Below are 13,422 nucleotides of genomic sequence, written 5' to 3'. Positions count from 1 at the left end.
CACGCTAGTTCCCCCAAAGATGGGCTGAGGCTGCAACTTAACACAAAGCTGGCGTTAAAGCAGACTCCAACTTAAAAGGGACACTACTCCATAAAACATAATGAACTCCTTATAGTCCATGGCACAGTTCCTTGACTCTTTATACTCTGTGCACTTTGGTTACCAGTTTCCTAATACACTTCTCTTGTTTGTGCAGCATTTCTGAGCTGGTACCAGTGAGCTTGCACCAGATGCCACTAGCTTGGTTGCCCGTCACCTCATCCACCGATCCATATGCTACACTGAAATCCCAGGAAGAGCAGGGTCTGCATCCCTTTAGATGTGATTTCCTATTGGTGAGTATCTCACCAAAAATGATGGTACTCATGTACAACACTCTTATACTTATTCCCTCTCAAGGCCTCGCTCCACCATCTGTGACTTCCAGGCTGGTTCCCTAGGATGCCGTGGGGGAGAGGTTCCAGAGAAGGTGGGACACCATAGGGACTGTTTTTCAGTGCTGTTGTGGGGAATCCTTTGAACTACTAATTCTTCACTGCTTATTGCCTACCAGCCACCTCCTGAACCAGGCACTGTCGATCACTGAGCATCTTTCCCCACAAGTATTGTAGAGTGTTGCCGTAAGTTCTAAGTCACTGCACAGACTCTGTTACAGTATGTTGGAACGTTCTTGTCAATATATTTCCTGCAAATCCAACCACTGTGTGTGCCAATCCTTCCCCTAGGGGTGCCTACCACCTGGCCTCCCTCCCACTTGCAGGATCTATCTAGCTTCTAATGCCCACTATGAGAAGCTCACATTGTGTAGTGAAATCAGAGTAAGCAACAACTGTACAAGACTGTAGGGAAGGCAGACACGTTGAAATTTAATGAACTGGAACAAAGTTTTGTTATATTATTCTATCAATTATTACCACTGAGTTAATAATACAGGTTGTTCTTTAACTGACATACCCTAAGGTCAAATGGCATTCCTGGTTTGAAGTATTTGGAGGTTTTGGTGAAGAAGATTTTATATGGAGAGTCCACAATATGTATATTGTCTAGCATAGCTTCGACCATTTCACTGCCTGTAGGAGAGAAAGACATCATATTATTGGTAAGATAAGTAACTACCAAAATGTAATCTATAATAATACATAAAGATAATTTGAGCCATCATATCATATCATGTATGTGTGGATATACTGTACATACATACACACACGCTCATACTGTATATACACATATACAGTTTCCCTCCCTTCGTGGCTATGACAGCCTCCACACTTCTGGGAAAGCTTTCCACAAGATATTGGAGTATCTCTGTGGCAGAGGCGTAAATAGAACCTTCAGGGCCCTGATGGAGTCCTTCCCTACGAGCCCAGTGGTGGAATGCCAGGGCCCAATTGCAAGTGCAACCTTTGCAACCCTAGTAGTTCTGCCACTGGTGTCACAAGTTTTTGTATTTTTGTTATTTTATTTTTTACCATTTTTTAAACAATATTATTATTATTATTTTTTTTGTAAATTATGAATATATTGGGGGGGGGGGGGGGGGGGTGGGCATATGGTGAGATATCAGGGGCCTAAACAGATCTCTGATGTTTCACCTTTAAAAATGAGAAAGGAGTTTGAGGAGACAGCCCTCAATTTTCTTCTCTGCAGCTTCATCAACACAAAATAAATGAACAGGAATAGCCCTCTACAGAGCTTCCCGTTCATTCACAAACCAAAGCACAGTAAACTGTTTTCTATGCTTCAGTTATGAATGGACAGAGTCAGTGATGAGTGCCGATTGCTGAATAGATGGAAGGGGACAGTAAATTACATGTTTATTTGCCCCTTCCCTGCTCTCCATCCTTAAAGATCCACTGCAGCAGCCGGTGGGAGAGGGGAGGGGGGAACCCAGTAAAGCTGCAGGGATGAGGGAGCCAGGAGAAAACACATGGGGTTGGGAGAGAGCACAGGGGCCCTGGAGCAGCAGAAAGAAGCTTGATAGGAGGGGTGGCATATAGAGGAATCAATCCCCTCCAAGTTCAAAAATGTCTGAGGGCGCCGAGAAAATAGCCGCCGAACGTCCAGAAAATGGCTGAAAGGCAAAAAAACTGGCTGTGGCTAAAAAAAAATGACCGCGGCGCCAGGAAAATGGCTGCGGAGCACAGTGCGGACTCCCCCCATCTAAAGAACAGCACAGACACCCCACTGTGGCCCAGAAAACAGGGAAGAGGACGAGCGGAACCCCAACACCCAGCGCAGCCCCCTGCCAGGACCCAGGTATGTGCACCGCACCCCCATGTGCCCAGTCACACAGCGGACTATAGCATGGGGAGGAGGGAAGGGACAGGGAGAGAAGAAAGATAGTGTGAGAGACCCCCTAGTCGACCTCCCAGGGAAAGTCGGTAACGGAACAACAGAAGAGCACACGGCAGGTAACAGGAAGCTAACACACAAAGGTTGATCAGCAGCGTTGGCCTGCAGTGCACAGGTTAATATAGAGCTCCCTGATAGGAGCTAGGGTGGAGCCATGCCAGAGGATGGATTACAAAAGCAGACAGGTGAGGGTCGGCTGGTCTCTAGATGAACACATGGGAACAGGTAAGCAGACAAACTATTGCATAACCATGACAAGGTGTCATCATTCTCTGGATTAATTCTATGCATATCTATTGGACATCTATACCACCTCGCTAATAGTTTATAATTTCTTTCTTGATTCCTACTAGAAACCGACATCTTATGTGTATTTGCCTTGTCCCACTTAGCTTTGGGGATAACTATACCTAGTTCTTTTTCCCACTTTTTTATGTAGCTCAGCTCTGGCTCTTTTTTGTTCGATATTAAATATTTATATACATTAGATAGATAATGTGTTGGTTTCTGTTCTTGCAAAAATAATAATTCCAGTGCAGTCGGTGCTCTATCCAATGTCCCCAATTTCTTAAGGGCAGTTATATGATCTTGAAGTTGCCTATGTTGCATCCATTTCTTTTTGTGTTCCCTTCCCATGGCTTCCAACCGGGGACGTCTGCCACCCTCCATTGTCTATATAATCCTTGTATCCTCCCTTCTCTGCCATTTCAAGAAAGTCATGGCCTCTCTAGATGGTGGAAATTCAGGATTGCAGAAGAGGCGTGTCATTGGGCCCATGTAAGTGGTTCCTACTCCCCTCTTCATCAAACCATCCCATACCTTCAGTGTTGACCCGAAATGGCATCTCTTCCCTAGGAGGCCTATTTTCTCTTTATCCATGGCAGTGACTTCAATTTTATACCCACAATTTCCTCCTCAAGTTTCAACCACTGTTTACATTCCATATTGTGAAACCAGTCCACAATCCCGGCCACCAACACTGCTCTTAAGTAAACCGACACGTCTGGGAGGGCCATGCCCCCATCCTTTTTTAATCTAGTTAGGACTTCCTTGCTGATTCTAGCAGATTTGCTTGCCTACCAATAGCTTTATGTAAAAAATTCAAGATATTTTTTAAAGAAAAAATCGGAATTGTCTGAAAAATTATAAAGTATTTTTGGGAGTATATCCATTTTTATAATATTTATATGGCCTGTCCATGAAAAACATCCCTTATCATACTGTTGAAGCATCTTAATTATTTTATGCATTATTGGAAGGCAATTATGTTCCTGGAGTTTCTCAAGTTCTCTAGGTATATATATACCAAGATATTTAATTGTATTATGTTGCCATTTAAAGGAAAAAGTCTTTCTTAGATGTTCAACAGTATTAGTAGGGAGCATAATATTCAAAGCTTCGGATTTATTATAGTTGACCTTAAAGTTGCTTAATTCAGCAAAATGTTTAAACTCCCTAATTAAATTTGGTATTGTCACTATTGGGTTTGGGATATATATTAGCAGGTCATCTGCATATGCCGATATTTTATATTCCTCAGTTTTTACCTTAATTAATTTGCTATAGTGACAATTTCGGATACCTACCCATTTGGTCTTATTCTGGCAGTTGGATTCTAATACAGGACCATTATTTTTTCCAAAAGTACTGGTCCCACTCCCCATTTTCTCAGTGACTCCTCGAATAATTGCTATCCCACCCTGTTAAAAGCCTTCTCGGCATCAATTGCTAGGAGACAGGATGAGATGACGTGTCTCCGGGCATACTCAATTAATGTCAAGGTCTTCAGGTTATCTCTCACTTCTCGGCCTTCTATAAATCCCACTTGGTCAAAGTGGATAGTGAATATATTTGGAAGTCGACATTTGTCAGAGAGATTGGTCGATAATTTCCACAGAGTGTATGATCTTTCTCTGGCTTAGGTATAAGTGAAATATATGCCTGCATACTCTGCAGAACAAATGATTGAGAAAGGGATACTGCGTTTGAGGTCTGTTTCATAATTGGGGCTAACAGATCTTTAAATGTTTTATAAAAATGTGGAGTAAAACCGTCCGGACCCCGGACTTTTACCTTTTTTTAGTGTATCAATTACTTTCAGAGTTTCAGTCTCAGAAAACTTATTTTCTACTTGTTCTACTTCCATTTGTGTCAAAGTTGGTATAGCAGTGTCTTTTATATATTGCCTTATACTATGCCGAAATGCTTCAGGATCATGTTCTGCTAATTGATTAGGTATAATATACAATTTTGAATAGAACGTATGAAATATTTTCAAAATGATTTTTGGATCATATACCATATCACCTGTTTCTGTCTTTACCTTAACAGTAGCTGTAGGATATATTTGTTGACGTAAAGCTCTGGCTCATAATTTACCAGGTTTATTTCCTTATTGATAATATAATGTGCGTTTTTTTATCTTTAATGTTTGTTCATTTAATAATGTACATATTTCTAATCGCTTATCCGTTAATGCCATTTAGTATCTCCCGTTTTGAATTTTGTTTATGTTTCTTTTCTAGTTCTACGATTTCCTGTTTTAAGCAGTACTGTTCTATTTCCTTTTGCCTTTTTAACCTAGCTCCCTGCTTTATGAATAAGCCCCTCACTATACATTTCAATGTTTCCCATTGATTGGGTAATTATCATTTGTGTGGTCTTGTGTAAAATTCAATATTGCTGACCGTATCTCCAAGATGCATGGCTCCTCATATAATAAGTTATCATTTCATTTCCATGTACCTCTTGGTTTATTACATTTTAATGTACCCACCTCCAGAAAGATAGGGGCATGGTCCGAGAGAGAACTACCTATCTCTGACTAGGAAATTGTGGCTATACGCAGTGAATTTATCAGAAAATAATGGTCTATGGTATGTATCATGGACTTTTGAAAGGAATGTGTAATCTTTCTCTACTGGATGTAGTACTCTCCATATATCCACTAATTGATATCTATTGAGCACTTCCTTAAATCTTTTTTATCAGTACTCCTCTGGGGTCCTGATGGTGCTGTAGTGTCCATATCTCGATCAAAGACAAAATTAAAGTCACCCCCAACTACCGTCACCCCCTCAGCTCTTTCCATAAGCTCCTTCATTAATCGGGTGCCGACTTTAATATGATCTATATTAGGTAAGTATATATTAATAATGATGGCCAGGCGGCGCAGCTCTTGTGGCGGGAGGACGTCATATGACGTCCTCCCATTTAAACAGGGAATGCGCGTGATCGTGCACGCGCTTCCCTGTTCCTTCAGTGGCGGCGTGTCATGGAGACACCGCTCGCCACCGAGTGGGGTGAACAGCCATTGGGTATGGCTGTTTACCACGTGATCAGCCGTGATAAAGTCATGGCCAATCACAGATGGTTACACCCCCACTGTGCACGGTGCATGCGCACACGTCGGTGGTGGCGTGTTCCCGGGAACACCGCTCGTCACCGACGCTGGTAAACAGCCATTGGCCAGATGTTTACCCACGTGATCGGCTGTGATCGTTTCACAGCCAATCGCTAAATGTAAACAAACCGTGATAACGAGATGTTACCAGGTTCTCCTCCTCACACACTGATCGTGTGTGAGGAGGAGATTGCAGTAACATCTCGTTACCGCTTACAGTGTACACCAATCACACTGATTGCCCACCCCCCCAATAAAGAGGACCTGTCACCACCCATCATAGTACCTGTCGCTCACAGTCCATCAGAGTACCTGTCACAGTCCATCAGAGTACCCGAGTACCTGTCACATCCCATCAGAGTACCCAAGTACCTGTCACAGACCATCAGAGTACCCGAGAACCTGTCACAGCCCATCAGAGTACCCGAGTACCTGTCCCAGCCCATTAGAGTACCCGAGTACCTGTCCCAGTCCATCTGAGTACCCGAGTACCTGTCCCAGTCCATCTGAGTACCCGAGTACCTGTCCCAGTCCATCTGAGTACCCGAGTACCTGTCCCAGTCCATCTGAGTACCTGAGTGCCTGTCACAGTTCATCTGATTACCCGAGTACCAGTCACAGTTCATATGAGTACCTGAGTGCCTATCACCACCCTTCAGAGTACCCAAATACCAGTCACCAGGCCATCAGAGAACCTGTCACCAGGCCATCAGAGTACCCGAGTACCTGTCAACAGCCCATCAGAGTATCCGGGTACCTATTTGCAGCCCATGCCTCATAGAATATACGTTGGGGTGTTTGCTTTCCAAAATGGGGTAATTTTGTGGGTAATTCCATTGTCCTGGTGCTCCACGATCTTGAAAAGAGTGATAGGTAGGAATGAAATGAGATGTCATTTATGCTCCTAGAACGCCTGAAGGTACAACTTCAATGTTCAGCCTCTCTATGTGACCAGGCTGTGTAAAAGTCCTACACATGTGGTATCGCCATATTTGTGAGGAGTAGCAGAATGTGTTTTGGAGTGTAATTGTTGCTATATACATGCTATGTGTTAGAAATATCTTATAAATTGACAACTTTGTGTAAAAGAAAAATGCATTTCATTTTTTTCCACATTTTCCAAAAACTTCTGGAAAAAAATGAACCGTTCAAAAGACTCATTATGCCTCACAGATTATCCATTGGGGTGTTTGCTTTCCAAAATTGGGTAATTTTATGGGCAATTCCATTGTCCTGGTACTCCAGGGCCTTCAAAAATGTAATAGGTGGCTGTGAAATGAGATGTGTAATTTTTGCTCGTAGAACACCTGAAGTTACTACTTCAATGTTGGTGCTCTGTATGTGGCCAGGCTGTGTAAAAGTCTCACACATGTGGTATCGCCATACTCGGGAAGAGTAGCAGAATGTATTTTGGGGTGTAATTTGTTGTATGCATATGCTGTGTGTGAGAAATAACCTGATAATATGACAATTTAAAAAAATAAAAAAAAATAAAAAATCTTAATTTTGAAAAGAATTGTGGGAAAAATTCTCACCATGCTACTTACTTAATACCTTGGAATGTCTACTTTCTAAAAAGGGGTCATTTGGTGGGTATTTGTACTTTCCTGACTTGTTAGTATCTCAAGAAATTAGATACACCCGATGTACTGAAGGCCTGATCAGATGTGATCAATTTTCAGTGACAGGCACCATAGTTTGTAGACTCTATAACTTTCACAAAGACCAAATAATATACACTAATGTGGGTTATTTTTTACTAAAGATATGTAGCAGTATACATTTTGGCCAAAATTTATGAAGAAAAATTACTAATTATCAAAATTTTATGACAGAAACAAAAAAGCATTTTTTGTCACAAAATTTAAGTTTTTTTTTTAAATTTATAGCACAAAAAATGAAAAACCCACTAGTGATTAAATACCACTAAAAGAAAGCTCTATTTGTGTGGAAAAAAGGATGCAAGTTTCATATGGGTACAGTATTGCATGACTGAGTAATTGTCATTCAAACTGTGAGAGCACTGAAAGCTGAAAATTGATCTGGTAAGTTCACTGTATTGAGGTGGTTAATCATATTTTTCGATTTATCCATTTTTATATAACCTGGTGGGGTATTAAATTATGGTTTATTATAGAGACACCTCTAGACTTTCAATAGGCATAAGTATCATGAAACCATGTTGGATAACACCTATTTTGAATTCTTGGTATATGATCTGAACGAAAATACGTTTCCTGGAGGAGAATAATTCCCACGCCCTGTTTATGAAGAGAGTGTAAGATTTGTGATCTTTTTGCTGCATTATTTAAACTCGACGGTACCCATAGATGGAGAGATAGGAAAGGGGGGAAAATACAAACCGAAAAAAAAAAAGAAAAAAAATCAATTAAACCCTTGTACACTTAGTGCCTCCAGCCACTCAACCCAGTCACCCTCCCCATCTCAAACACTCTCTAATTGACTCATTTGAGTCTAACCTTACTTTGTAAGTTCCCTAGGGGGTATAGGGACCTTCAAAGGATTGGACGTGTCTCTGATACAGGTATATTAGTTTATAAAAAATTCTTCCACTATGTAAAAAAAAGAAAAAAAATAGAGTACTAGGAGACTTAGAAAAGAGAGGAAAGAGAGGGTGGGGGGAGGAAGAGGAGAAAGGAGAAAAACAGGAAGGGAAGAGAGGGTAATAAAAAAAAGGGGGGGGGAGAGATATCCCACCCCTAATTATGTTTTTGGGGAAATGATACCATAAACACATACATATCTATAACCCCCCCCCCCCCCTTATTTCCTTATTATTTCCCTATTTAACATTAATCTTCGTTCATATCAAGGCCCCTATTAAATTTGTAATATATCACCCCCATGTTAGCACATAGACAAGAATCTCTAGTAACACCCACATATCTATTGTAAAAATGTAACCTACCTCGAGCAACAAAATATATTTAACATATCTATTTTACTTTTACACCATATTTTTTTGTGTCATATCTTTCAAGTTGGTTAACCACACATTTGTCCAATCATGAAAAAACAACAACAACAAAAAAAAAAACCTTTTACCATTTAGGACCAACTAGTGCATTATAACATTTCTTATTATTTCACTGTATACACTATTTTTAATGCTTATCAAAATCCTTACTAAATTTGTATTATAACATCCCTTCATTAACTCATACACCCTGTCACGTTAATAACAGCCCTGTGTCTATTTGATTATTAAATTACCCATGCTTATGCAATACTTAAATTATTATTTGTATCATATCAACTCTTCTTACCACCCTGTAAAAAGGAAAAAAAAAAGAAGAAGAAAAAAAAAACACACCCTCCCCTATTTATATAACCCCCCCCCCCCCCCCCCCCCAACTCATCTATCCTCTCCTATATTGTCCTCCAGGAAAATCCCGATATAATTGTGACCACAATGGCAACTCCATCGGGGGCAGTCTGAGATGGCCAAGAAAATCAGAGAGATCCCCAATGTCCCGAAACACAATTTTTTGTCCATTCTGATAAACTATTATCTGAAAGGGGAATCCCCATTTGTAGAAAATCCCCTTCTCTCTTAGTACTTCCAATAGGGGTTTAACCGCTCTCCTCCTGCTCAGTGTATATCTGGACAAATCCTGTAAGAATATGAGCTGGGTTCCATCAAACTCAAAGTCCCTCTGTATCCGCGCTGCTGTCATGATACTTTCTTTAATGTGAAAAAAGTGTATTCTACATATTATCTCTCGGTTTCGTCTGGTCCCGGTCCCTAGGGCCTTGTGTTCTATGTGCGATTGATTTCTAGCTCTGCCTTTTTCGGTCGTTTTAGCAAGATGTTAAATATACCCTGGAGTATCTGTTTCAGATTTCCCATACCTGTTGTTTCTGGCAGACCTCTTACACTTATATTATTATGCCTACTTCTGTTTTCAAGTTCAATCCAAAGACATGCAGGTAGGTTAATTGGCTTCAGTCAAAAAAAAAAAAATATTGGCCATAGTATATGAATGGGGACCTTGGATTGTGGGCTCCTTAAGGGTAGGGACCTATGTGAGTGTGCAATGTACAGGGATAGGGACAATTGTAGACACTCAGGTTGAACTTGATGGACTGGTGTCTTTATTCAACCTAACTAACTATGAAAACTATGAAAACTATCTGTTGCATCAATTACGTATTTTAAATAACGATCATCTTCCTGGGTTTTTTTCCTCCAATGCTGAAATTTCTTGATCAATAGCCCCCATTTTAGCATCTACAGCATCAATTTTATTTTGAGTGTCCATTAAGGATGTTTTCAATGCCAGTATTTCTCACTTATATGTAGTTTCCAATCTGTATACGTATTTATCCATATCGTCTTTAGTCGGTAGTGCTTTTATATATGCCTGCATATCCCAGCTGGGGCTATTTACTTCTCCTGCCATGCCCACTGCAGAGTGATGTATATTTCCCAGGGTACTAATGTTTGTTGTAGACTCTAGATCTCTATTGGGAGATACAAAATTCAATTCAACCGGTATCCCCGTGTCTTCTTGGGGTATCTCCACAATATTCGGTAATGTGCAGTTCAGTCTGTGCAGACATATAACCTTGGCAGTGTTCCCATCCACTGAGCAATGCTTGCGGCTAACTTGGGGGTGGCTCGGAACAGCTCGGTATGGTTCGGAATAACTTGGAGTAGCTCGGGTTATCGCGATCCGATTCAGCCTCAGCGAGCCTTCCGCGGGACTCGGTTATATTCATGTGCTTTCGGTGTATAACGGGGGAACTTGGTTGCTGTTCATTGGTCCTCGCTGAGTCTCTTTTCCTCCCCACTAAAATATTAGGAGCGAAGAGAGCGGAACCCTGGGATATCCGAGCCGCCGCCCCAAGCCGTTCAAAGGGTTTAGCCAAATATGCTGTACTTGCTGTACTCACCTGCATGCTCCCAGCTCATCCAACGCTTTTGCCAGGCTTATTGTCCATACAATTTGCAGAACCTCGTAGGGGAAGCCGGTGAAAAAATCAAATCACTGGAAGCAGCTCACAGCACGTCCATCCTGGTCAGTTTCCTACCCCCCCTCTCAAATCCATTTCTTTTGAGGTACATCACGGGACACAGTGGTCCCTCCCCTCTTCTAATACACTTATATTGCTTTGCTACAAAACTGAGGTACTCCCAGTAAGGGAAAGGGTTATATAGGGGGTTGAACTTCCTGTCTAGGGTGTGCCAGTGTCCAATCACCTAGTGATACCCTATATAACCCATCAGTGATTACTGAGAATCTGTGTCCCGTGATGTACCTCAAAAGAAAAGGATTTTACAGGTAAGCTGTTACAAAAATCCTATTTTTTCCTAAGTTTAGTCCGATATGTATTCTTCTACATATTTTTGGTAAAAAAAAAATGCAATAAGCGTATATAGCGTCTACAAAATAGGTTGTAGTTTTATGGCATTTTTGTTATGATTTTTTTTATTTACTAGTTATGGCGGTGATCTGTGATTTTTATCGTGACTGCGACATTATGGCAGACACATCGGACACTTTTGATAGTATTTTGGGACTTTGTTATTTATACAGCGATCAGTGCTATAAAAATGCACTGATTACTGTGTAAATGACACTGGCAGTGAAGGGTTTAACCAGTAGGGGGCGGGGAAGGGGTTAAGTGTGTCCTAGGGAGTGATTCTAACTGTGAGGGGGCTGGGCTACATGTGACACAACACTGATCACTGCTCCTGATCACAGGGAGCAGACAATCAGTGTCCTGTCACCAGGTAGAACAGGGAGATGCCTTGTGTACACAGGCATCCCCTCGTTCTGCCTCTCTGTGACATGATCACGGGACACCGGTGGACATCAAGTGCATGGTTCCTGCACCCGCTAGGCGGCAGATTAAAAGCAACGTACCTGTACATTGCTTTGCCTGCCCGTACCATTCTGCCGACGTATAAATGCGTTAGACAGTCAGCAAGCGGTTAAAATGATTGTATAGGCTTATATATTCCCAGGAAAGTGACTAGCCTTAGGTGATACACAGAGATGAAACAAGTCCTCCTAGATAAGATGTACCTGTTTATTTGAATCCCTCTATGTCAGTTCAAAGTCCCAAAGCATGTCCAAGATTTAGAAGTGGGGGGTGTGGATATGATGTCACACCCTGCACAGTGTAACCTGAGGCTTAAATGGAGGGAATGGACAAACCCCCTCTAAATAGCACATAGGCAAACATGCACAACTGAGGAAGTCAATCACAATGTACCCTGCCCCCAAACCCATCCTACAGCTGCCCACCCCCCTTATGATTTTTTTTTTTTTTTTAGGGCTGTTAAAACCTTTCAGCAATGTCTCCTGCAGATAGCAGAGGAACTAGACAGCAAAGATAAATATTTGCATTAGCTTGAGGCAACTACACACTATAGAAAAATATGTCTTGTTCATTTTTGTTTACAACCACTTTAGACAAAGAAATACAAAGTAAAGTTGCCAGCCAGCATGCAAGGTCTGGCAGAGCAGTTGAAATCACAGGACTGGATGCACAGGAATACTAATTTGTTGGCAGGTAAGATAACTCCCTCATGTGAATTTTAATTGTATAATATGTTAATATGTTTCCCTGAAGTTCAGCTTTAAACACTTGTGTTTACAACTTTGTCTAATAGTGTTCTTACCTGATTCAGTGAGAACGGACACTGTTACATACAGACTTGACCCTAGCATGTCTTCTGAAGTGTTGAAATACTTTACAAGGCCTTCTCTCTTCAGTGTGGCTTTTCCTTCACCATCGGCAATCTGGAAGTCAAGGCCACAAAATTGAATAACAGAATTAACATGAAAGGCCTTTCTGTGTTTAGCCTGGATCTCAATCGAAGTTGAGGGGTCTAAGTTGGGTACTCTGTTCTTGGCCTGAACCCCCTCAAAAGCCTCAGCCCCTCTGGCATACCAGGTGGAGAGAAAGCAAGCAAAAAGAGAGACACAATCTTGAAAACAGGCACCAAAACAGTTAATAAGGGTAAACGTAATGTATTGTTACTTAGAGTTAATAACCAGAAAACTGAGTAGCAATAGTAGTGACAAAGTCCAGCACACTAAATGGCTAACAGTGAAGACTAGGCATAAATGTCATAAGACACCCAGGCCAGCATAAACAGTAGCAGTGCCACCCAGAATGCAATGATGGACAGTAGTAAAACGTAATCTAACATTACCAGAGCTATACTGCCAGTATGCACTAATGGTGGCTATGCTAGGCCTAAACTGACTGAGTAGACACAGTAATGCCCCGTACACACGAGAGGGATTAAGTCTGACAGACCTCCAAAGGAGTTCCGCCGGAGTTCCGACGGAGTTCTGGCGGACTTTTCGACCGAACGGACTTGACCACACACCATCACACCAAACTCCGACGGAGTCGAACGTGATGACGTACGACTGGATTCGACGTAGGAAGTTCATAGACAGTAGCCAATAGCTGCCCTAGCGTCGGTTTTAGTCCGTCGGAGTAGCACACACACGAGCGAATTTTTCGAAGGGGACCGGGTCCGGCGGAGTTCCGTCGGGAAAATTTGAAGCATGCTTCATTTCTAAAGTCCGTCAGACTTTTGCGGAGCTAAAGTCCGTTGCAGCCCACACACGATCGGATAGTCTGACGGACTCGGTCTGACGGACTTTGAATGTTGAAAAGTC

At 41.7% G+C, this 13,422-nt stretch overlaps 1 protein-coding gene across 1 annotated transcript in view; it reads right to left on the bottom strand.

The window, feature by feature from the left end:
* LOC143961246 (complement C3-like) overlaps positions 1-13,422 on the bottom strand; it is a 659,302-nt gene that overhangs the window by 528,256 nt on the left and 117,624 nt on the right. The window contains exons 9-10 of the mRNA XM_077470481.1: positions 12,408-12,528; positions 955-1,070 (exon numbers count right to left, since the gene is read on the bottom strand). Of these exons, the coding sequence (XP_077326607.1) occupies positions 955-1,070; positions 12,408-12,528 (237 nt within the window). The remainder of the gene's footprint in view (positions 1-954; positions 1,071-12,407; positions 12,529-13,422) is intronic.

This window comes from Lithobates pipiens, unplaced genomic scaffold (genome assembly GCF_037356315.1).
Source record: "Lithobates pipiens isolate NorthernLeopardFrog02 unplaced genomic scaffold, aLitPip1_a1.2 Scaffold_8, whole genome shotgun sequence".
NCBI classification, from domain to species: domain Eukaryota; kingdom Metazoa; phylum Chordata; class Amphibia; order Anura; family Ranidae; genus Lithobates; species Lithobates pipiens.
This window is presented reverse-complemented; position numbering and strand designations above follow the sequence as displayed.